A 22524-nucleotide genomic window follows, 5' to 3' on the forward strand; every position below is an offset into this window, starting at 1 on the left:
ATTTTTTTCCATATTTTCTCACTTGGATGCTTCCAGCTGCATGCACCATGACAGTGACCTGTTGACTCATTAGAGAAAAGTGGCATTAGAATAATATTGATATGAGTTATGCTTTTGTGAGTATTAGCAAAAATTTGGCTTCTTCAGTTGTATAGTGTGTGCATGTGTTATATTTATTCTCTGGAGATTTTATACATGCTTTGATAAAGTAAGACCTTTAACACAGCCAAATCAACCTTGTTTGTCATCATTCTCTAAAATTCTCTTTTGTATAAATATAGGCCTGATCCACAGTACAGCAAATCTGCAGCTTCATTTTAGCCAATAAATCTGTAACAGTTCATGCCAGCTGAAATTACAGGAGAAAAACATGGACTAAACTTTGTTTCTTTAAGCATAGGCATTGTTTCAGTTAAATAAATAATATTACTCATGAGGAAAACAAGCCAGATTTGATTTAATGTCTTCAATAAACTAGTCAAACTTAATAGTTAAACTAAAAGCAATATTCCATTACAGGTTACCACTGCAGGGACCATAAAGGACTACATGCTCTCATAACCTGGCTTTACCATACTAAGACACAACTCTGTCCTGGCTCATCAACAGCTATAAAATAATCACTGACTAAACCACAGACTATCAAGTGTGCAGATGTGGTTAAACTGACCCTAACCTATTATCAGCATGATCATGCTGAATATAAATTACACACTATTACTTAGTTACATAATTTCTATTCTCTTCAATAGACTAGGATGAATTCCAGTGAAAAAAGCAGCTGGCCCTAGAACTATTTAGTTCTTTTGTAACATGAAGTCACCTCATGAAACTGATTTATACTCAGAATTCGCATTCATTTCTACAGGCCTATACAAAAACTGGTAGCATTAAATGACTCTAGGTTTTCATATAGTAATTTCATTAGCTATTACATGTTTGAAAATATTAGTGCTTCATATCAAAATAAATCAAAGACCATGAAAATACTGAAACAGCCAATTTCATGAGTATAGGGTAATTTAAGACACTCAGAGGTAACCACTGTACTGAACCTATACTGTAGCCTGTATAGTCTTCAATGGAGTATGACATCTCAGGTCACACTATAACTTCAGAGAAGAGTTCTATCTAGTGCCTGACAGCTATAATGGGCTTCTCGATGAAGCATGAATTCTATTTACTGTTAGCTGTATTCTGCATGCACGGATTTCCTGCTTCAGAGCTAGATTATAAAATGGTAAATGCTCATGTGCACTAAATTCTGAAAAGCTATTTTATAGATATGTATAGAACATGACACTACATGTTTTACATACCCAGCCACTAATTAGAAACATTCTTTTCTGTAAAATATATACTCAAGTTCCATCAAATGTGACTGAATATTTAATATAATGACTAGCAGAGGGGGACAGGTTGTCAAGGATTCTTTTTCAATTTAGACTGGAATTTCACATTTTGTTACAATTGTCTCATAAATTGTAAATCAGGTAATGAAGTTACTTCTTGATATTCTTTCACTAGAAAATGCATACAAATGTAAAAGCAAAAGAGTAAACAATAATGAAGAAGAAGCAAAGTTTGTTTAGTATTTATGTGGAAGGAACTCTGGGCTGTGAGATAACAAAGCGGTAGGAGCCTGCAGAGATATCTGAAAAATCATAGAGCCCTCAAGTATGTCCCTACAGTCTCATGTTTTATCCTTCTCTTCAGAAATATGAGATGGTACAGCATTGGTGTGTAATTCCCTATATCCTTTATCATTGTACAAGTCTTTTGTAGATCTGAGCCTACAACTGTGACTCAGCAGAGCATTTAAAAGGTAAATTCAAGCAGTATGCTGAATTTTCCACTAGCAAAACCTGCAAGTTCATCTGAGGAGAGATACACTGGGTAAAGCTTTCTACTGATCATCCCTCTGTGATAGAAACTATCCAACTACATAAGCAAAGCAGGGCTAACTTTAAATTTAATGTTGCCCAGGGTCTTGCTCAAAATTTGAATACATGCAAGGATGGAAACTTCACACCCATTTTGCTCTTCTCACATTGCAGAAATGATAAGCCATAGACTCTTAAGCTCTAGATTAATTACCAACCCTCATTTGACACAACATTTAAGAATGTGAGCAGCAACAACCTGACATACTTGCTTATATTACTTACCGAAGTTGGATCTCAATCAAATCAGTATCTACTACCTTTATGAATAATTTTGAATGTGAAGAGTACGTATTTTTCAGATAGTTGAATGGATGTAAAGAAAGATAGTAATGTTGCAATGATGAATTTTACAACCTGTTTATCTATGGCTTTCCACTCCCTCATGGCTAGATATACCTTTATCATGGAAGAATATTCTGTATAAATGGACTATACCTCTGCCTTTGGTCTTGTTTTAAAAAAGTCTTTTTCATACACTCCCTTTTGACTGAAGACAGAAGGGAACAATAAGGCCTCATCACCATAATTAGTTGTGTCACTGATGCGGCGAATTTGAGGAGCAGGAATATCTGAACGAATAGTTGGAACACCACACACTCGATAACCTGTGGAAATCAATCAACAAATAGCATGTAAAAGCCTGCATGTAAAGAATAATAAAACTTTTTGTGGGAAATGAGAATAAATTTGATACTTTGTCTCACATAGGTTCAATAGGAATTTGTATAATTTTATTCCTCATCTCTTCTTCTTATTTTTAGAATTCCTAGCTTCAGCTACATTGTAAAGCATGACAACAGGAAATCTTGCAGTATTTTTCTAGTACTTATCCAGTACTAGCTAAAAACATCTTAGGTGATTCCAAGAAGATATTGTTCTCCTAAACTTACTGACATAATTTCTCAAAGACATCTAGGTTAACTTTCCCATTTTGAATGGTTTAATCATGCCAAACATCCAAGCCACACCAACGTCCAAGCCACAATCCTAAACAAATTTAGTTTAGATAAATTAATTCATTATTGTTCATTAGTAGACCCTGTAGCAATACTTTTAAAACTTGTTCCCAATTTTGTCTTAAATGATGCTCAGAAGTGAGTACAGTCCACTGTACTTACGGGTTGTTGGGAGACCACCTACTACAGCATTATACTGAGAAGAAGTTGTCTGATAATTTGCAAATACACGATCTGTCGGTCTTGTAAGCGTTTTTGGTGTCTTTTCTGAACTTCCTGCTTCTATTAATACAAGATCTTCCTGCTTTATCAGTTGCTCGTCATTTGTCGTTGTGTCTTCAGGCAGAACAGAAGCATGTATTTCTTCTCCTATAAACAAAATTCATGGTACAGCCAGGATTTATTATCAGCACATTATAGACTAAGAGGTAAAAAACATGTTTTTTTTCAATCTTTGAAAAACTACAGAGTAGATAACATAGATATGAAGCAGATAATTAAACTGTATATCTGATAATGATTCTGCAAGATTTTTTTACTTTCTCCTGATTTATGGACATTCTTAACATGCCACAGAGAACTCCAGTATTCTGAAACACATTTGTATCTGAGGCTCTGTTGGTGGCAGGCAAGGACTAAATGTGCTCTCTAAATTCCACTCTTCTAAAGGAGCACCTAGTCTATACCAGCAACGTCCTTTCAACAGCTGTTGTAAAAACAAGATAATTTCCACAATTTCCCAGTATTAAGTCATCTACCTTTTGTTATTATTTTTTCTTCAAACTCTTTAACAGCCATTTTGTCTTTCCAGTTCAGAAAATTTACAAACTCCAGATAAACAATCAAACTATCTTTATCCAAATCACAATAGTCAAACAAGGAATCCAGGAGCTCATCATCTAGATTCATATTAAGCTGAAAATAGGACTTTTGCAGGTCATCCTTGTCTATCTTTCCATCACCATTCTATTATAAATAAAACAAAACAGTTGTTATAACAGCCACTATAAAAAGGCTCCACGAAAAGGAATACTATGTGTTTGTATATACACAGAGAGAGAGCGAGTGTGCATCAGGCACAGCATTTCAGACCAGTAACATTGCTGAGTACAAAAAGAAACCTTGATTAATTTAGAACTTAAAAATCTGAATACAGAAGTGTCAATAAATAATTTTCAACAAGTAATACAGTGATTTGAGATTAAAAGAAAGTTAGTGTGACAGGGTATTGTGACAAGATAACAATCTAATCATAAATGCTGAGGCCAAGCCAAGATTTCTTTTGAAAGTAAGGCATCAATCATTCTGTATACATTACAATTAATGTTAATTATAACTTTTTTTCCAGAGGAAAACAAAAAAAGAAAAAATATGAAAATCTGGTGCTTTGGTGACTCAGTCAAAAAGTGCAGCTTAGAAGAAAATATGAACATAATTCCTTCAACCATATTTCTTTTAAGAAGAAATACCAAATTTTGAAGAGTAAAAAATGCTATGATTATCCTGCTCAGAAGTCTTTTTCTTGCTGTTAAATACGAAACTCCAAATACTGTTGTGAAAGACTCCAAATACTGCAGTGTTTAATTCCACAGCATATGACCATATATTAAACATACAATAACTAAGAAGTTACCTTGTCTATACAGTCTTGGCTTGCTATGCCTGTGTTTCTTCATGTCTGTATTTCCATAGCACACAAACGCTAATGTCACACACTCCTTTACATTTATATTTTTTCAAAGCACTAACCTTATCAAAATGCCTGAATGCTTCTAGTAACATGTCATAATTCTCATAGTTAGCTTTCTTCAAACTTTGATGAACTGCAGCCAAGACAGCTCTCTCTCTGTCTTTACCACGGAGGAACTGACACGGAATCCGGCAGTGAATAAGATCACCAGCTCCTATAAAAATAAACACCTCCTTAATTAGTTGCGCATATACAGAAAACAGGCATTTTAAAAAATGGCTTACAGTCTTAAGGAAAAGGAGAATTTCAGTTTTGAGATGCTGATTTTTGGCACTGCTGAACATCTGATATGGCCATTTCATTAAAAGATCATATGGGCCATATGATGATTTCTCTACTCATAGGCAGTTAATATAAAAACATTTTCAAACATCTTAATATAGCTTCACAAATCCTTCCACTGCTTCTGACAGCAGTAAGAGTTACTTGATGTCCAGATAGTCCAAAAGAACATATACTATTAATCTATCACTTACAGTCCGTCGTATTTGAGGATACTTACAAGAACCAATGTAAAAGTCAATGTAATATTTCAGATAATTATATACCATAGATTTCTAGAAATACAATGTACTATTTTTGTGGTATTTTTCTCATTTTCTATGTATCCTAACTTTTTTAGTATTTTTAAACACTTTGACACACTGAGCTGCAGTCTTCATCCAAGTCCCCAGGACACCAAGGTCATTTTCTAGAGTGCAAGAAGTTCATTCAGTCCAACAACACACAGCATTAGCTCACTTAATCCTCTTTTAACAGAAACGTACATGTATTATTTTCTACAAGTTAATAATGAAAATTATTTGTTCAGTTCCTTCTGCTGTTTCTTGTAGGACAAGCAAACCTACACATTTAAAATATTTACCTTTATTACTCTACATAGTAAAGCATTTATAAAAGCTTATGCAAAATTTGAACCAGCTTTCTGTAGTCTTGACTAATTAAATAACTTTGAGCCACTTACATTTTTTGCTCACTATTCACTGTATTCCCTAGTCATTAAACATAATATCAAAACACCCATCAATCCCAACATTTACTACCTGTTACTACAGTTTTGAAAATTTTGTCATAATTAAAATTAATATTTTTTTATTTTCATTCTATTTTCTGTCTGTTACCTTCAAAATCTTCTTATTATTCTTACTTATTTCTTGATATTTTTACTCTATTTTTAGAAGTGCTAGAAAAAAATCACTGAGAGGGACAACACAATTGATTTAAATAGTTATTTTAACTTTGTCACTTAAATAGCAATATGAGTTTTCTGCTGTTTCCCATTTTGTTTACATTCAGATACAGAGGCCTTAAAAAACACACAAACATGAATTTCAAAAAATGAAAGTTTCTTTATTTCCGATATTCATTTTTTTTCCCACTAGCAATTTCAATTTCTGTAAAATTTTCCCTCCAAAAATTTAGTGTCACTCGTAAATTTTCATACCTTGCTTCTAAGATTTTAGGAAAATTATATACTACACAACCAACAGTAAATTTTATTCTGCCCCTGAACTTACCATGTTCATCTGGATGGAGTAACGTTCCAAATGTATGGTCTGGGGGAACATTCATAGTTTCTGCTATACTGTCAAAAAGTACATCTCTTTGTTAATTGTCAAATAGTTCACTAACAGCCAAAATAAACCTTATGCTATTATTATAAAGATATGTGATCATCTGTTATGTAATTAGGGATGATACATATAGTTCACTTGAAATTTATTTATCAGCACTTTGCTTCAAAATTGCCATTCCTTTATAAACCTGTTTAAAACATTTGTTGTCATGCAATACTACCAAATGTGAACATTAACTTTTGAACATTTATACTCATTAAAAGTAAAAATACTCTATACTAACAATTTCCCCCCCCTAAGACAGTAACAGAAATGAGTGACAAAAGTTCTTATAAAATAATAGACAAATAATAGGAATGTTTAGGACAAACTAGATCTCTGACTGAAACCATGTCTCCAAATAAACTACTTTTGACTAACGTGGAGAAATTGAATCACATCTCACATGTTTTTTCACATGCAATTTTGTGCCTACAAAAACCAGCAACCAAGCCAATATCCACATGGAAAATTTGGCCCATTTTTATTTACCAGAAAATTAAGATGCTGTTGGTGACATTTAAGAATTGTTTGATTATTTCTTAATTTGAAAAAGATGCAATGTTTATCTTATTTCTATGTTTAATAATTAAAACAGTTACATGAACCAGAAATCTCCATAAAGATTGAAAAGAGAATCAATGCTTTGTTCTAAAACACAAAACAAACAAACAAACACAAAAACTCACAGAAATGGAAGCACTGTAACCTCAGAGCTATTATTTCTTTTATCATTTTCATATTATACATGGATGTGGATGGTGTAAAATTCACTAAATAAAATTAGGTTAACTTGTATCTGTCTTGTAATGTTAGTCCTGGGTTTGAGCTTGCATTGCAACCCATACTCCCTGACTGATCATACTGCTTCATGTTGCTCACACTCCCAGTCTACTGCAGTGAGCTAGGACACAGTGAAGGGGAGAGGAGAAACTGGCTCACATTTGTGTTCACTCCCTGCAGGTACTATAGGCATCATTCTCCAGAGTCACATAATCTTGAGCTTAAATTTAAATTTTGCTACCAAAGTCATTAACGCTGTTTGTAAGCCTCCAGATACAATTCTACAGAAATCTAGAGCATCTCCAAAGACAAGCTTTGTATACATTCAAGAACCTTGGAATACCTGGATCCTGACCACACTGTACCTTAGGACTACTGTAGCTCTTCATAAGCACTGTTTTGTAAAATTAAAAAGCTGTTCCCAATCACCTGAGTTTTATGAAGCACTGTAATGATTCAACTGAGGTTGACACATGCTGCTAGACACAATTTAGTTCCATATCCTTTTCCAAGCAAGTAATAAATTGAGAATACAGGTGATGCAACAAAGATGACCAAAAATAGTATCAAAGTAAAATGTCAAATCCCCAAACAATGGGTAAGACATTTCAGTGCTTTCAAACTTTCCTAACTGCAAAAGACAGGAAAAAAATGAAGTGTTACAGTGTGCTTGTCATTTGCTTTGTGCAAATCTTGTAGATTCAGATATAGACCACTGAAACAGTAAGACTTAACTGCACCACACAGATACAATACAGCCCTCATTGCAAGTAAGTAACTTGCACTTACTAGCCTAATTAGGGCAAGTATAAAGTCTTTTTCTGTAACTGAGTGCTGCAGTGGAAGCACACAATTATAATTTTTACCCAAGACAGAAAAAGATATTGAAGACTTGGCAAACATGAGTGAATTTTGTTCTTGGAAAGCGTCTTTGCTTACTTATGGATCAAGGACTTTTCCAAGCTGAGGTTGAAATTTTTCCTTGAAATCATCACTTTGTTTTGATACACTTTTTGCTGCTTTCTTCCTACAAATTATGAAAACAAATGTCACACATATTTGTTAAACAATACTTAATAATTTTTCAATAATATTAAAAAATACTGTTATATGTGAGAAGGAAACAGCAACTGCTCTGCAAGACAAACATAAATTTAGTAATTAAAAAATCTTGATATTTAAAATCAAAGATGTCTTTATGTAATGCTAAAGACATGCCAAGTGCCGTTATACTATGGTAGAACTGATTCAGATAAACTATTCTGAAAATTACTCCTTGCACTTTTCTATTCAGTTCAGTATAGCTAAGGACAGGATTGTGAAATGTAAAATTATCTTCAAATATAAGACTCTTCTTGAGAACTCACACCACTAACTAACTAGTTCACTTATTGCAACTTACGATTGCAGATCACAGAGCCAATTTAAGGATTTAGATACATTACGTCCATCTGTAAAGTGAGGGGTTTCTATTCCATAAGCAAAAGACTTGCTGAAGTTTGGCGAGTCATACTTTCTATTTATTGCTTCCCCTGCAGAAAAAGTAAGTGTTTCAACCTGTATAAAACACCTCGAGAAGAAAAATGTACTAAGTACCTTCATTCTTAAAACAAAACAATGAAGAAACAAAAACAAATAACTAACAATTCTGTTCAATTAAAGATAACTAATCTGCATTCTCAATGTTTATTAGGTAGTTAGGATCAATCTCATTGTCAAACGTGAAGATAAAAGGCAAAATAAAAACCAAAACTACTTCAGTGGTAGAATAGTTGTATGTCCTCTTATGCCTGACTAAAGATAAGCCCAACAGTATTAATGCAAAAATACCAGGTAGCCTAAGTAGTGAGGGTCACGCAAACAAATCACTTTATAATGTCTGTACCTAAGCAGAGACGTGTACCACTTAATTTGCTATTTGTTAAAAAATAAATGCTAAGAGGAAAAAAATGCTTTTGAGGTGCTGCACTTTCAGATCTGCTCTTGACTTTAATGGAAATGTTGTCACTGACTTCACTGTAAACAATATATTACCCTATTTTTCATTAATCTATTAATCAAGTCTTGCCTTTAAGTTTAACATATAACAATATCACTTAAGTACATAAGTGAGCTGCAAGCATATGATTCACACTAAAAAATGTCATTCTGTTTCTTCCTGCTCTTTTCAATCACCTTGAGAAAAGAACAGTAATTCGCACTTTCAAAAAATACTATTCACTGCATGCTTTCTAATAAGCTTAACGCTGAGCTCCCCATCAGAAAGTCTAGCTGCCCTGAAATTCTGTTTGGATCCTGATAAAAGAGAGGAACCAAAGGCGAAAGTACTGGAACAGCTCAGGCTCACAGTCTGTGGCTTTAAGCCTGAGATTGCTCTCAATAGCATAAACAATGCAAACTCAATACACAACCAGGGTACCTATGAGTTTCTAGTTCCTGGAAATACTTTGCTTTTCAAATGCACCCAACAGAAATCAGGCTTTCATCTCCTTCACTGAGTTCTTATACTGTCCGATACACCCACCACAAAGTGATCTACAGTCCCAGAAACAGGTCATACTCTCTCAGTTGCATATAAGCATTTTTTTCACATCAGTACTTTTAAAAATAATTTATATTATATTAATACAGTAGTAAAAAGTCAGACTTTATAATTCAAAATATAGCATACAACACATGTTGAAGACACAAAGAAGAACAAGTACCTTTATTTATATTAGAACTTTTTATGCAGTTTCTTATCAGCCTTTGAACGTATCCGCATAATAACCATGGTGTGAAACAATGTACAGATCATGTCCTTCTCTGGATTCTTTATCCACTTCCTCAGAAATTTTTGGTGGATTTATAAGCTCTCCAGCTGATACATCTGGAAAGTAAGGAATAAATAAAGGGTTGGGGGAGGTAAGGGGAAGGGGTGTTTTGTTTGGCTGTGTCTTAATATTAAACAATATCATGTTAGAGAAGATGTTAATACTGTGGAAGAATGATAGTTCTTACGAATTTCTAGTCTAATGGCATAGGACTAGGGGAGAAAAAAATTACTGAACCTGAGATTAACACAGATGTTGCAAGAGAGCTACATGGTCAGCACATACGTGATTTGCTCCAATCTATGGAGGGAAGATTCAGAGGTCAAGATAGTATCTTTTATTAGACTTATTAGAATACCTGGGGAAAGGAAGGTGTCAGCTACCTAAAGAGGTCTCCAGGGAAATCTGCAAAGACAGATGTGGAGCAGAGCCAAAAGCACTACTAGCTACCAAATACTCTCAGTTGCTTGTTTCTTCACCGTAACTGAAAAATAATAGTACATTTTATGCTTTTCAACAACTGCTATAATAATAACTTTTCTATTAAGCTGGAATTGTTGGAAGCATAGAATATGTGCTAGATACTAAATTGCAGACTGTCTCAGATTCAGAAGAAATCTGTTTTAATGCTAAATTTTCCTACCTTTGATGACTTTTGATCCAAATGTAGTATTAATTATATCCAAGCCCTTAGGTAACATAGGAGACTGATCATGTGATCTGCCCAAGGGTGCTTCATGGTTTCTCAAGTAGATTGCTTCTTTTTTGTCTTGCATTATTTGTTGAAAATTAGTTAAAGGGAGTGGATTTATCAATGACGCTACCTAGACACAACAAACAACACAAAAGGCAGGAAAACCAGCAAAATTTAATCATTGCACACAGACATGGCTACCCTCTCACACATAGAGGAACTTAAACTTTGATCTTAAGTGCTCTAAGATCTTATGTGATTACACTGACATATTTTTATGTATCAAGCTGCAAAAAACAAAACTGTATTTTGAGAGAAGACCACTAATAATAAATACTACGCTAAATCTCCAGCTGAATAAAATACATATTTTGGATTTATATTTTTGTACGAGTTTTTCCACTTGTTAATTTATAAAATTTCAGACTGCAGCCTTTCTGTTCTTAGTGTCTATTAGAAACTATAGTCAAATTATGATATGACCAAAACTTAAGTACGAAAATTACTATAGTTATGACACCTTTGGAACAAAGTCTCCTGGTGGTTATGACTAAAAACATCTACTGTCTAGCAGTTAAGACTATCCTCTAAACAGGCATTCCCAATTCTGCCAATGCAGAATTTAAAGACAGGTTTTTAAGATATACAGTAATATTACATCCTAAAATGACACACCAACAGAAATTACTTCAGCAGGGGTTTCAAAGCTTAGCACTAGGTTGGATAAAATTTTTTCCTCAGTGTACACACTGGGCTTCGGTCAATAGAAGCTGCTTGTAAGTTAGGTCAATTTTAACAGAAAACAGAAAAAAAAAAAAACACAAGAAAAAGTTTAAAAATGTCAAAGCAGAGTATTTTGATCTTCCCAAATAATTACATCTTTCAGGCTACCCATCAATGTAACAGGTACCCTAGCGAGGATTTATTATAAGACTCTTGTTGAATGTTATATAAAGAAATATTGAAAAAAAGTAGTAGCAAATACAATTTATCCAAACCTATGCTTGGAGAACTCACTAAGATTCCAACTCTTCCTTCAGTTAATATTTAATTAATAATGTAAAGTGAAACAGTCTTCAAGAGACTGACTTCCATTCAACATAAAACTTCTGAGAAGGAACACCAAGAACCTGGGTTTTTTTCATTTTGAAGATCCCTAATAAATGCCCTATTTAACATCCTCTAATACAAAGACTTCTGTGTTTCAACCTGAAGACCTATTTTTGAGACCGCAACACCTCTTTGCCTCAACTTAATTTGTAAAACTGAAAACTATTAATTTACAGGCCCAGTTGACTAAATGCATCAGAAAATTGTATTTTACTCACACAACTGTTATTTTTAGAGATTTGAACAATAATTGTGTTATAAAATCACCAATGATCTCTTTGATTGTTTGATTACAGATTACAAAAATAATTTCTGAAGTAAAGAATACACACAAAATAGTCTGACATATTCAAAACAGTACATTTTAGCTAAGAAAAATCAGTTTCAACCCCAAGCTAAGAAAGAACACATAATAATTACACTGAACTATACGCATGTTCTCAGATAGCAGTTTCCTGGCTAAGAGCTCAACAGGTTTTACCGTTGTAATCAGTAAAGAAGAAAGCAGCAAAATTTGTGGGTAGAAGACTATCCATTAACTTAAATGCTGAAATGAAATGAATAATTCAGTTTTGATTGCAAAAGTTAAATCACTGATAAAAGTCACCAAATTTCAAGTGTTTTCCTCTTTCAGTCATGCTAGTTAAATCCTATGAATTGACCACAGAATTCAGGTAATCAACAACAGTGGTGAAATGCTGCAGTGTAAATCACTCAGCTTTATCCCTGAATATGAAGAAATCAGTTGGTCTTATTAAGGACATTCTTAAACAAAAGTAGACAAGTCACAATCTTACAGTGAATGGAGAATGTAACACTTTGCCATGTGTCAAGTGAGCTGCAATGTCGGGATCATCTGCTGTGCCATAGAATATTCTTTCAATGCCAGGAGCTGGATTTGTTGTATTTCAAAAGTTTCGCACAATAGTTGGCGTAATGGGCTACACATAAGGCAAAGCAAAACCAGTTATACAGCAAATATTCACAAAATACTAATGAAAAGAAAATGTACTGCAGCAATTTCAGTGTGATTCCACAGAGGTAAGAACAAAATACGAGGACGTTTTTGGGTTGTAATACATGTATACGCTCCTTATGCACAGAATATCAGCATCTGCAGGAGCGTAGCCCAGGCCTAGCCTAAATTTTATCAAACCAGCAACAGAAGTAGGAAGAGAGTAGCTAAGTTTCAACTATCTGGTTCCATCTTTAAGATGGATAACAGCTTTTTCATGTATACTTCATGAAAAGTAGATGTTACATTTGTCAACTTCAGAAACCTTTAACCTGATTCACAACGGTTCCATCATCAATGAAGCAATTTCAGAAATTATTTTAACCACAGTTTTGTTTTTTCTAAATAACCCATTTAAAGGGAGAGCTGCTATTTAAGGGATCTGCATCACAGTATCCTTTGACTCTTCAGGGGCATGGGGAATGGCCAGTACGAAGCACAATTCTAGGGGCATCCTTGACAAGAAGGATCTCCATCAGAAGTAATAATAAATCCTAATTATAACCACTATAACTGTACTATCAGAGAAAAGTTGTCTAAAACAATTCTATTTAGTCTTATCTAGGCAGGCAGGGTTAATTTTGTAAAACAGGCAGAGTGAAAAGAACTGCCAGATATGTTTTACAATCCTACCAGCTATTCTGTATGTTCCCATGTGACAAAAACTAACATAGAAAAAAACCAGTAGTTTCTAAAGAGGAGGGATGTAGAAAAAAAATGACCAAGGTTTCACTGATTTTCTTTTTTTATAGGGCCTGTATTGAAGAATAATCACCAATGAGAAATTATTACAAAAGTTTCACAAGGAGTGTCTGAAAAAACAACTCACCCTGGGTAAAACTTCAGTGAGGCCACTCGCAGCTGTATCGCCAGTGGAAAACAACTTTCCAGCCTAAACAATACAATAAAAAAATAAGGCATAACCAAACCCATTGTACAAATAAGCACAACTAGCTAAATTACGATCTGATATCTCGCAGGAGATGATGTCGAATTGTCCCTACTTTGATAAAAGGGGCAAAAAAAAGCAGCCACACGCATTTTTGTGAGGGAGACAGTGGGGACAGCAGCAAGATGCGCCTGCCTGATGCACACTCTGCTCCTCCTCCAACCCACGGCGAGACTCCGGACCTAGAAGGACGCAGAGAGCAGGTGGATGGCTCCACGACAACGGTGGGACCCCTTCGGCGAAGGCACTTAGGGCCGACCCCTCAGGAAACCTGCCTGTCAACTTCTCCTCCCACGTGGGCCGCAGCTCCTCCACCATGGTGGCACACAACCGTGGCGAACGTTTACCCCGCTCGCATGGTAATGGCGGCAGCTGGCGTCACCGCCCCCCTCGGAGGCAACGACGGGAGCTCTCGGGTACGGTCTCCGCCCTCACCATCCTCGCACCCAGCACCCAACATCCTCCGCCTTCACTGTCCTCCTGTCATCTCCCTCACACCCAGCACCCGCCGTCCTCTCACCTCGCAGCCCTTCCGCCATCTCCCTCGCACCATCTCCCTTGCACCCAGCACCCACCTTTCACCGTCCTCCCGCCATCTTCCTCACACCCAGCACCTACCGTCTCCATCCACACACACACAGGAGAAAACCAGAAAACAAATTGAGCTCAGGCTATTTTGTAACCATCGTGATATAAGGAAATAATTAAGGTTCAACTGCAGATGTATGTCTCTAAGACCAATTATTTAAAGTTCTTGAAAATCCACCAGCTTTCAGACGGCAGGTTGAGTAATCTTTGGGTTGAAAGGAGGTTTTACATGGTCAAAAGTCTGATCAAACTTTATTATAGTCTTTATTAAGTGTTCTAATAAAAAATACAGCTCATTTCACAAATGTTGTCATGTGTATAAATATATTAATAAAATATTTTATACCAAGATTGGTCCTCTAAAGAAAACTGCAGTTCCTATCTATGCTGTTGCACAGAAGCAGGTGCAATTCTGAGAGAAGCCTGTAAGCGCTACCCATAGGTCAGGACACATGAATGTTTGTCTTAAATGAGTCAACACATTGTATATCTAAAGCACTGTGTTTGCCTTATACAAACAGATGTAGATTATTCCAGAAAAGCAGCATGGATAAGAGTGAAAAAGTTTCAGCACCATTTAAAAGCCCCTCAGCTCCTACAAAGACTTTTACTCTCAGGTGGCATTTAGTAAACTGTCCTCTTCATCTCAGCAAAACATCTAAATTTAATCACACCCTGCTTCATTCTCTATAGTCCTATGACGGCAAAACCAATTTTAGATAAACATATAGACCTTAACATTAATTAATTAACAAACATCACCAGCTGTTCCCATTTTATTCTCAACTCTTAACACTTGTTTGATAAGGATTTAAAATTAAGGAAGCTAAATTAAAACTGAATTCTCACAACCCTTTCCTACAAATGGAAGATGAGATGGTTGGGCAGCGATGCTCACTGATGACCAGGCCACCAGGTGCCTGACTACCTGCTCCAGCTGTCAGAGGCATCGACAGTACCTGTCAGTACTATGATGGGTTAGCTTCATCTTCCTCAGGTAACATATGTTATCTTCAGCTATTACCTAGCTGTGGCAGTTGCTGGTGCCTTTTTCCAAAGGAGATGTGTTTTTCTACTGTAGACATGGCTGTACAACACTGTGAATACAGAACATCCACGATCGCTTGGGACCTAAAGAAGCTATTGTAAAATTTAACATATTCAGTTCATTTATACTTCAGTCATATTTATTGTTACTTAAAGTTTAGAGTACTCCTGCCAAATAAAGCAATAATTGTTGGTAGTTTAATAAATAAAATAAAATGATTGATTACTTCTAACCTTGTGATCCATTCATCTGTCAGGTACAATTTCTATTTCTAGTAAGGTTAAATTGTGGTTTGAACAAAACTGCACAAGTTAGAAATAAGGGATGGATTTGATCTGTTTGAGAGGAGTAACTGGGTAAGGATAAAGCTGCTAGAAGGAATTTTTTTATACAGATGAAGAGCAAAGTATAGTATATGGCAATAGTAGGGCATAGGAAACTGGGGTTTGATTTTTTATTATTGTGATTGTTGTATTTCTAGTTGGCTATCTACCTGTGTTCAAGGTGTTACCATTTTTGTACATTCTGTTATTTCTGATTTCTTTTGTTCTCACATTGGTTTTTTTCCCCCAGTAGGTGGCTGCACTTGACAATTCGAAGAATCCACTCAGCCCTGATGGAGTAGGTCGCGTCAAAGGCAGGACCTGGCAATGTAAAAAGAATGACTATTGCAGAAACAAACAAAGCAGAAGTCCTCCGCCTTCACTGTTTTGCTTCTCTGTTTTTTGTTTGTTTGTTTTGTTTTGTTGTTGTTTGTTTTTCAGCAGAAATGCAGAATCCTAAGAATCGATTTGAAAACTACTAACAATATACATGCTTATCTTGGCTATCATTCACACATCTGTTGGAAGCAGACCCTAAACCCCCTCAGACCAAAAGCCTACCCTTAGAACACTCTCATTTGCTAGCATCTTTGTGGAAGAGGGAAATACCTCACTGGCTGCTTTCCAAAAGAGATGCGTCCAGGTGCAAGAGAAAGTAGGAAAATATTTTAAACTGCAGAAGGTGCTTCTATTATAAATTACTACAGCAGGGTGGATACTGTAGAAAACTGGTTAGTAAAAAAATAGAGAAGAATACATCTCTTTCATGTATATAAAAATATTCTACTATTAAGCTATAAAAACTACATCCATATTTTCACAGTCTATAAAAAAAATCTTAAAAACATGAATCTTGAAGTCACAGAAATGAAACTAAAATACTAGCGGATGAATTTGGAAAGATTTTGCCTTCATATGAATCGCATTAAAAGTAGATAGGATTCAGCTTGGCAAAAGCCAGTGTATTGTCAGCATATTATGGATAGACATATAATGTGAGAAAGCGTAGTAAAAGCTAGAGTTTCTTACCTATATGTTCTAGTTATTTTATCAAGTTCACAGCATAGATACAAAATGTGAACTCAGAGTTCCATGTAGATGTAGCCAACAAAAGAGCTGCCTCTTCTTCCTGTAGTTCTGCTCTCTTTAGGAATCAGTATGATATTAGTTCCTTCTCAGACTGAAAGTTAGTTGGTGTGCAGGAAGAATATTTGTAGAGTAGGAAGGACCTGTAAATTTTAAAGATAAGCTAAGGAAATAATAATAAAAAAGAACTCTACTTTAGGAAAAAAAAATCAAAACTTTCTTGACTACAGCATGAATTTGTCATCTCCTATGTTAAAAGAGTCAGATCTCTAGAGAAATCCATTTTGGAAAAAGTTGAACAAAGTATCCCTTCTACAGCAGTACTTTTTTACTAAACAGTGATTGTAATTTTAAAGTTACCACTATTTCCTAACACCCAGTTCCCACAATATAGTGCCATTTTCTGTCTTGTTCAGGCTAAAACTGAGGAATGGAAACTGCCTAAAACCCTGCCTTTTACTTTCTTTATGAAGCACAAAAACTCCATGTTCTCCAGCACAGTTCTTATTCTGACTATCATGCTGGCATAGATGGCAGTCAAAACACTAAATCTGTAAATTCCTTGAGGTCTCTGAATGCCAGGAAGCTTGATGTAAAATGCTGCAAATTTTATGAAACTCTTGAAGAACATTAGCCGTGCGGATACACTTTGCTGTTGTTATTGACTGGTTACTTTCATGGGTTTTATTCAACTAATTTACAGATTGAAAATTACTGCTTTCTATGTGCTGCACACATTCTATGTGCTATGATATGGCCAAACCAATGGATGTACAGAGACAACATACACAAGTAGAGATAGAAGAAAGATTTAAAAAGGATATAATAGCAGGTGGACACATTAAAAAATATACTGGGAAGTTCAAACGAAATAAAGAGATTCTGCACATCCTCTGAAGTTAACTTCCATTTATTATTACACATCTAGAGCCAGATTTAAACACAGAAATACTGAATAGAGCATGTCAAAAGCTGCCAGGCAGAAAAGGACCTGGGGATACTGGTTGACAGCCAGCTGAACATGAGCCACCAGTGTGCCCAGGTGACCAAGAAGGCCAACAGCGTCATGGCCTGCATCAGAAATAGTGTGACCAGCAGGAGTAGGGAAGTGATCGTCCCCCTGTACTCAGCACTGGTGAGGCCACACCTTGAATAATGTGTTCAGTTTTGGGCCTCTCACTACAAGAAGGACACTGAGGTGCTGAAGCGTGTGCAGAGAAGGGCAACAAAGCTGGTGAAGGGTCTGGAGCACAAGTCCTATGAGCAGTGGCTGAGGTAACTGAGGTTGTTTAGTCTGGAGAAGAGGAGGCTGAGAGGAGACCTTATTGCTCTCTACAACTATGTGAAAGGAGGTAGTAGAGAAGTGGGTGTTGGGCTCTTCTCCTAAGTTACAAGCAATAGTATGAGAGGAAATGGCCTCAAGTTGCACCAGGAGAGGTTTAGATTGGATATTACAGAAAAAATGTCTTTACTGAAAGAGTGGTCAAGCACTGGATGAGGCTGCCCATGGAAGTGGCGGAGTCACCATCCCTGGAGGTGTTCAAGAAGCATGTGGATGTGGCACTTCAGGACATGTTTTACTGGGCATGGTGGTGTTGGGTTGATGGTTGGACTTGATGATCTTAGAGGTCTTTTCCAACCCTAATGATTCTATGATTCTGTATTATTAAACTCTGCAGAGAAATGCTGAAATAGATAGAAATCCATCTGGTGAAGTCATGACCCACTAACATATTTTTTTTGTTAGCATCATCCAACAGAGTTTCACTTTTGATATTTGACATATGATTCAAGACATAGGGCTACCTGAGTGATTTCAGAGCTTTTATTAAGCAGCTATTTGTCCAGACTACAACGATAGAAACTCTTCTTCACTGTTAGCATTCACAGACCTGAAACACGGTAACTGCAACTCAGTCATTTGATTATTGCTGCATGCTCTCCCGCCTCTATTTCATACATTCACAGTAAATCTTTGCTGTTCACTGACACCCTATGTCAGTGTCAACCAGCCATGAACAATTTTGAAGTTTAATAAAGCAAGAGACACGTACTATAGCTCTGTGTTGCTGTCAGGGAGTTAGGAGAAACCTCACACACATAACACACACTTTCTAGCAGCAAACTAGTATTATAGCTCTGCTGTTGTAGGATGAGTCTCAGAGTGTATCCATCATATAACCCAAAACATGGAGCACCTATGTACTTAACAGACAAAAAGAATTTGAGATTTGCATTCATGCTAGCCATTTCAGCACAACGGCTTACATATCTTAAGTCTCCTCAAAGGATTTTGAAGAGAAAAAGTCTCTCTCATGAGAAAATATTACTTTATCACTTTTGTCCCCTTTTTATTAGTGCAATTATATCCCATGAATAGTACTTTCTGGACTTAGAAAGTATTTATATTAGAAGCAGAGAATATCTGATCCCTTCTAATGGAAAGTTGCAGTTCTTTTTGAAGCATTGCTGAATTGTTTTGTATTTTCTCTCCTTCTTGCATAAACTGAGCATGTAGTTTCACATTACACCAAAGTTTACTGCCAAACAGGTATTTTTTGGCTCTATTTCTTCTCTGAACTCATATTCCTTTACTCTGCACCAGATTTAGTCAACCTGTGGCCACAGATGAGTTGGCTCAGTCAGATGAGCCAGAAGAAAGCCATGTCTTTTGGCAAATAGTTTTTGCATGACATCAGCGATGGTTCAAACTCACTTTGCAGCTGTAGGGTATCACAACTTACTCAAAAGGTGCAAGCTTGCAGCTGGAAAAGGATTGGGATCATACCTTCTATCAGTGGCTCTTCATTTGAGTGGATTAAATGAAATGCCATGTATGACATGAGCATTTCAGCTCTAAATAGAATTTAGGTTCAAGTCATTCTAAAGATTCACAGTTTAATATTTTCAATTTTTTTCATCCCAAACTGTTTGTGAATGTGCTGGCTCTGGCTGGGATGGAGCTAATTTTCTTCATAGCAGCCCATATGGTGCTGTGTTTTGGATCTGTGACTAAACCAGTGTTGGTAACGCAGCAATATTTCAGCTACTGCTGAACAAGCCTTGCACAAGGTCAAGGCTTTCTATTTTTCCTCACTTTGTTGTAGTCCCCACTCAGTGGGTATGCTGGGGGTGGGCAGAGAGGGGAACACAGCCAGGACAGCTGACCTGAATGGGTCAAAGAGATATTCCATATCACATAGCATCATGTTCAGCAATAAAGATTGGAGGTAGAGTAAAAAGGAGCTGGCTTCCAAGACAGCTGCTGCGTGGAGACTGGCTGGACATTGGTCTGTTTGTGGGAGGTGGTGAGTCACTTCCTTTGAATTACCTTTCCCGCCTCCTCTTTCCTTAATCTATTAAACTGTCTTTATACTGACCCAGAAGTTTTCTTGCTTTTCTTCTTCCTATTCTGTTCTCTGTCCCTCACCTTCCAGGAGGTGAGTGAGTGAGCAGCTGCCAGGCTGGTTGGAAGATGGCTGGTGCTTGGATGTATGCTCATGGTGTATATAGTACAAGAACAGCTGTTTATCAGGATCCTGATGTTTTACTCAGCAAATCCTGCAGTTCAGTTGAACATACTGAAACCAGTCAGACATGGTTATGACAAATAAGCAGTGCATTACGGCAGGATTACCTGATTTAAAGGGAAATTCTTACAAATACTCTAAAAGATGGACTTTTCTGTAAGTTTCAGCAAACTCACAGCTCGGAAAACTTGCATAATCTCAAACATGCTTCTCTGGAGCTAGTCTGGCATTCTACATTACTGGTGAACTCAAAGTCTGTTTCACTTTTTTAAAGCTACATATTTGCCTTACAAAAAGCATTTATGTAAGTAATTAACTTTTACTCAGTAAAGCACAATGGTGAAGTTATTACTCTGACACCAATCTGCTAACAGTGGAAGAGTAGACAGAAAAGAAGAAATGAAGAAGATGAAAAAGAAAAAGAACAGTGTGATTTTAATCCATTCACTTCAGTAATTTTTAAAGTATTGCTACATCCATACTTCAGAAGGGAGAAAAAAGACAAAGGAAAACACAAAAGCAGACAGATATAAGATTTGATTATTCCCTCTCATTCTACAAGGCCATCTGCAATAATATTTTACAAGTAATGAGGTATTTCTAAAGCGGTACTTAAGAGTGGAGATGATTAAAAAAAGGCTGTGACATGATTGATTATACCTTCCTTTCTCTTCTCAGCATATTCTAAAGTAAAAACAACAACAACAGATAAATCTGCATTGGCAAGAGCAGTGACTGGACAACTAACACTAAAGTCAAATATTTAATAAATCAATGGCATAATGGAGCCTCAGCTCTAGTATAACATTGGCCATAGGCTTTTCCTAACTTAATTTTTGCTTCAATTAAATACATGTGGTTGAACTAAAGCATATTTTGAGAAGACAGCAACATCAAATGTTGATTCAGTATTTCCAGTGATGGAGTATCTAAACAGTCTTCATTAAATTGTACCAATAATTAAATAACATTTTTAAATAAACTTCTTAAATGCCTTGCTGGCTCTGTTTTTTATTTCCTTCAAATGCCAAGTACTAGACCTTGTTAAATCTGCTAGACTGAAGAAATACTTATCATCACTGTTTCCTATGACCAAGTGATCTTTATCCTTCTTTCTTACAAAGTCAGCAGGTCTCTGCATCTTCCACCACAAGGCAAGTTTTCCACTCTTTTAACCATTCTTAAAGGCCATCCCTGAATTATCCTTGCATTTTTCAGCATTCTTCCTCAGTTGTAGACATAAAAAAGGCACACAGGATTACATAAGCTTCATAAAATACACCTGTAATACAGAAAATCAATTATATATGTCCACCAATCTTTAGAGCAAGGTGTGTCATTTAATAGTTGCATGTATTAAGTCAGACTGTTTGTATCCACCTACTAAGCTGTCAAGACTTGTTCTGCCTTAGCAACGTAACACAGCCCAGAGGAGGGCCACAAAGATGATCAGGGGGCTGGAGCACCCTACTCTATAAAAACAGGCTGAAAGAATTTGGCTTGCTCAGCCTGGAGAAGAGAAGGCTCCAGGGAGACGTTATAGCAGCCTTCCTGTACCTGAAGAAGCCTACAGGAAAGCTGAAGAGGGACTTTTACATGGACATGTAGTGATAGGATGAGGGCTGATGATTTCAGACTAGGAGGAGTAGATTTAGATTAGATATTAGGAAGAAATTCTTTACTATGAGATTAGTAAGACACTGGCACAGGTTACCCAGAGGAGTTGTGGATGCCTCCTCTGTGGAAGTGTTCAAGGTCAGGCTGGATTGGGATTTGAGCAACCTGGTCTAGTGGGAGGTGTCCCTGCCCACGGCAGGGGAATTGGACCAGATGATCTTTGAGGTCTCTTCCAACCCAAACCATTCTACAGTTCTATAACCCATACTCTTAAGTTTTAGCACTCTCCCAGAAATGAGCCAAGCTCTAGGGTTTTATCAGTTGTTCAGTTTTACAAGGGCCACATAAATTCCCAACTGCAAGTTAGATTTTCCTATGCAGTTCCTCTAACTAACAGCTTTGGAAACCGGTTCTTTTAAAGCATTAAACCAGGGCTCTTCCATCTATTGGGACTGCAAGGAAGACGGGAGGAGGGGAATAAGAAACAAAAGGAGGAAACGGGGGAAAAGGTGGGAAAATAATAGGGTCATGTGACGGGCGGCCGAACCGGAAGCGCATGCCACGTGCAGGCCGTGACGTGGCGGCGGCGTCTGCGGAAGTACGTGTATATGTGTGTGTGTGTTTTGGTCGGGGCAGAGGCGGCGGAAGTCGGCGGCGGGCTGGGTGAGGCACGGCTGCGCCCCCGCCCCTCGCCCCCACC

At 36.6% G+C, this 22524-nt stretch overlaps 1 protein-coding gene across 1 annotated transcript in view; it reads right to left on the bottom strand.

Moving 5' to 3' along the window:
* The window catches only part of EFHB (EF-hand domain family, member B), a 13939-nt gene extending 601 nt beyond the window's left edge, over positions 1-13338 (bottom strand). The window contains 12 exon segments of the mRNA XM_010190937.1: positions 2382-2551; positions 3065-3238; positions 3500-3537; positions 3636-3868; positions 4652-4806; positions 6170-6237; positions 7995-8078; positions 8454-8583; positions 9798-9920; positions 10508-10688; positions 12451-12560; positions 13317-13338. Of these exon segments, the coding sequence (XP_010189239.1) occupies positions 2382-2551; positions 3065-3238; positions 3500-3537; positions 3636-3868; positions 4652-4806; positions 6170-6237; positions 7995-8078; positions 8454-8583; positions 9798-9920; positions 10508-10688; positions 12451-12560; positions 13317-13338 (1488 nt within the window).
* Between the last annotated feature and the right edge of the window lie 9186 nt (positions 13339-22524).

The sequence above is a fragment of the Mesitornis unicolor genome, unplaced genomic scaffold, assembly GCF_000695765.1.
Source record: "Mesitornis unicolor isolate BGI_N332 unplaced genomic scaffold, ASM69576v1 scaffold15688, whole genome shotgun sequence".
Classification (NCBI taxonomy): Eukaryota; Metazoa; Chordata; class Aves; order Mesitornithiformes; family Mesitornithidae; genus Mesitornis; species Mesitornis unicolor.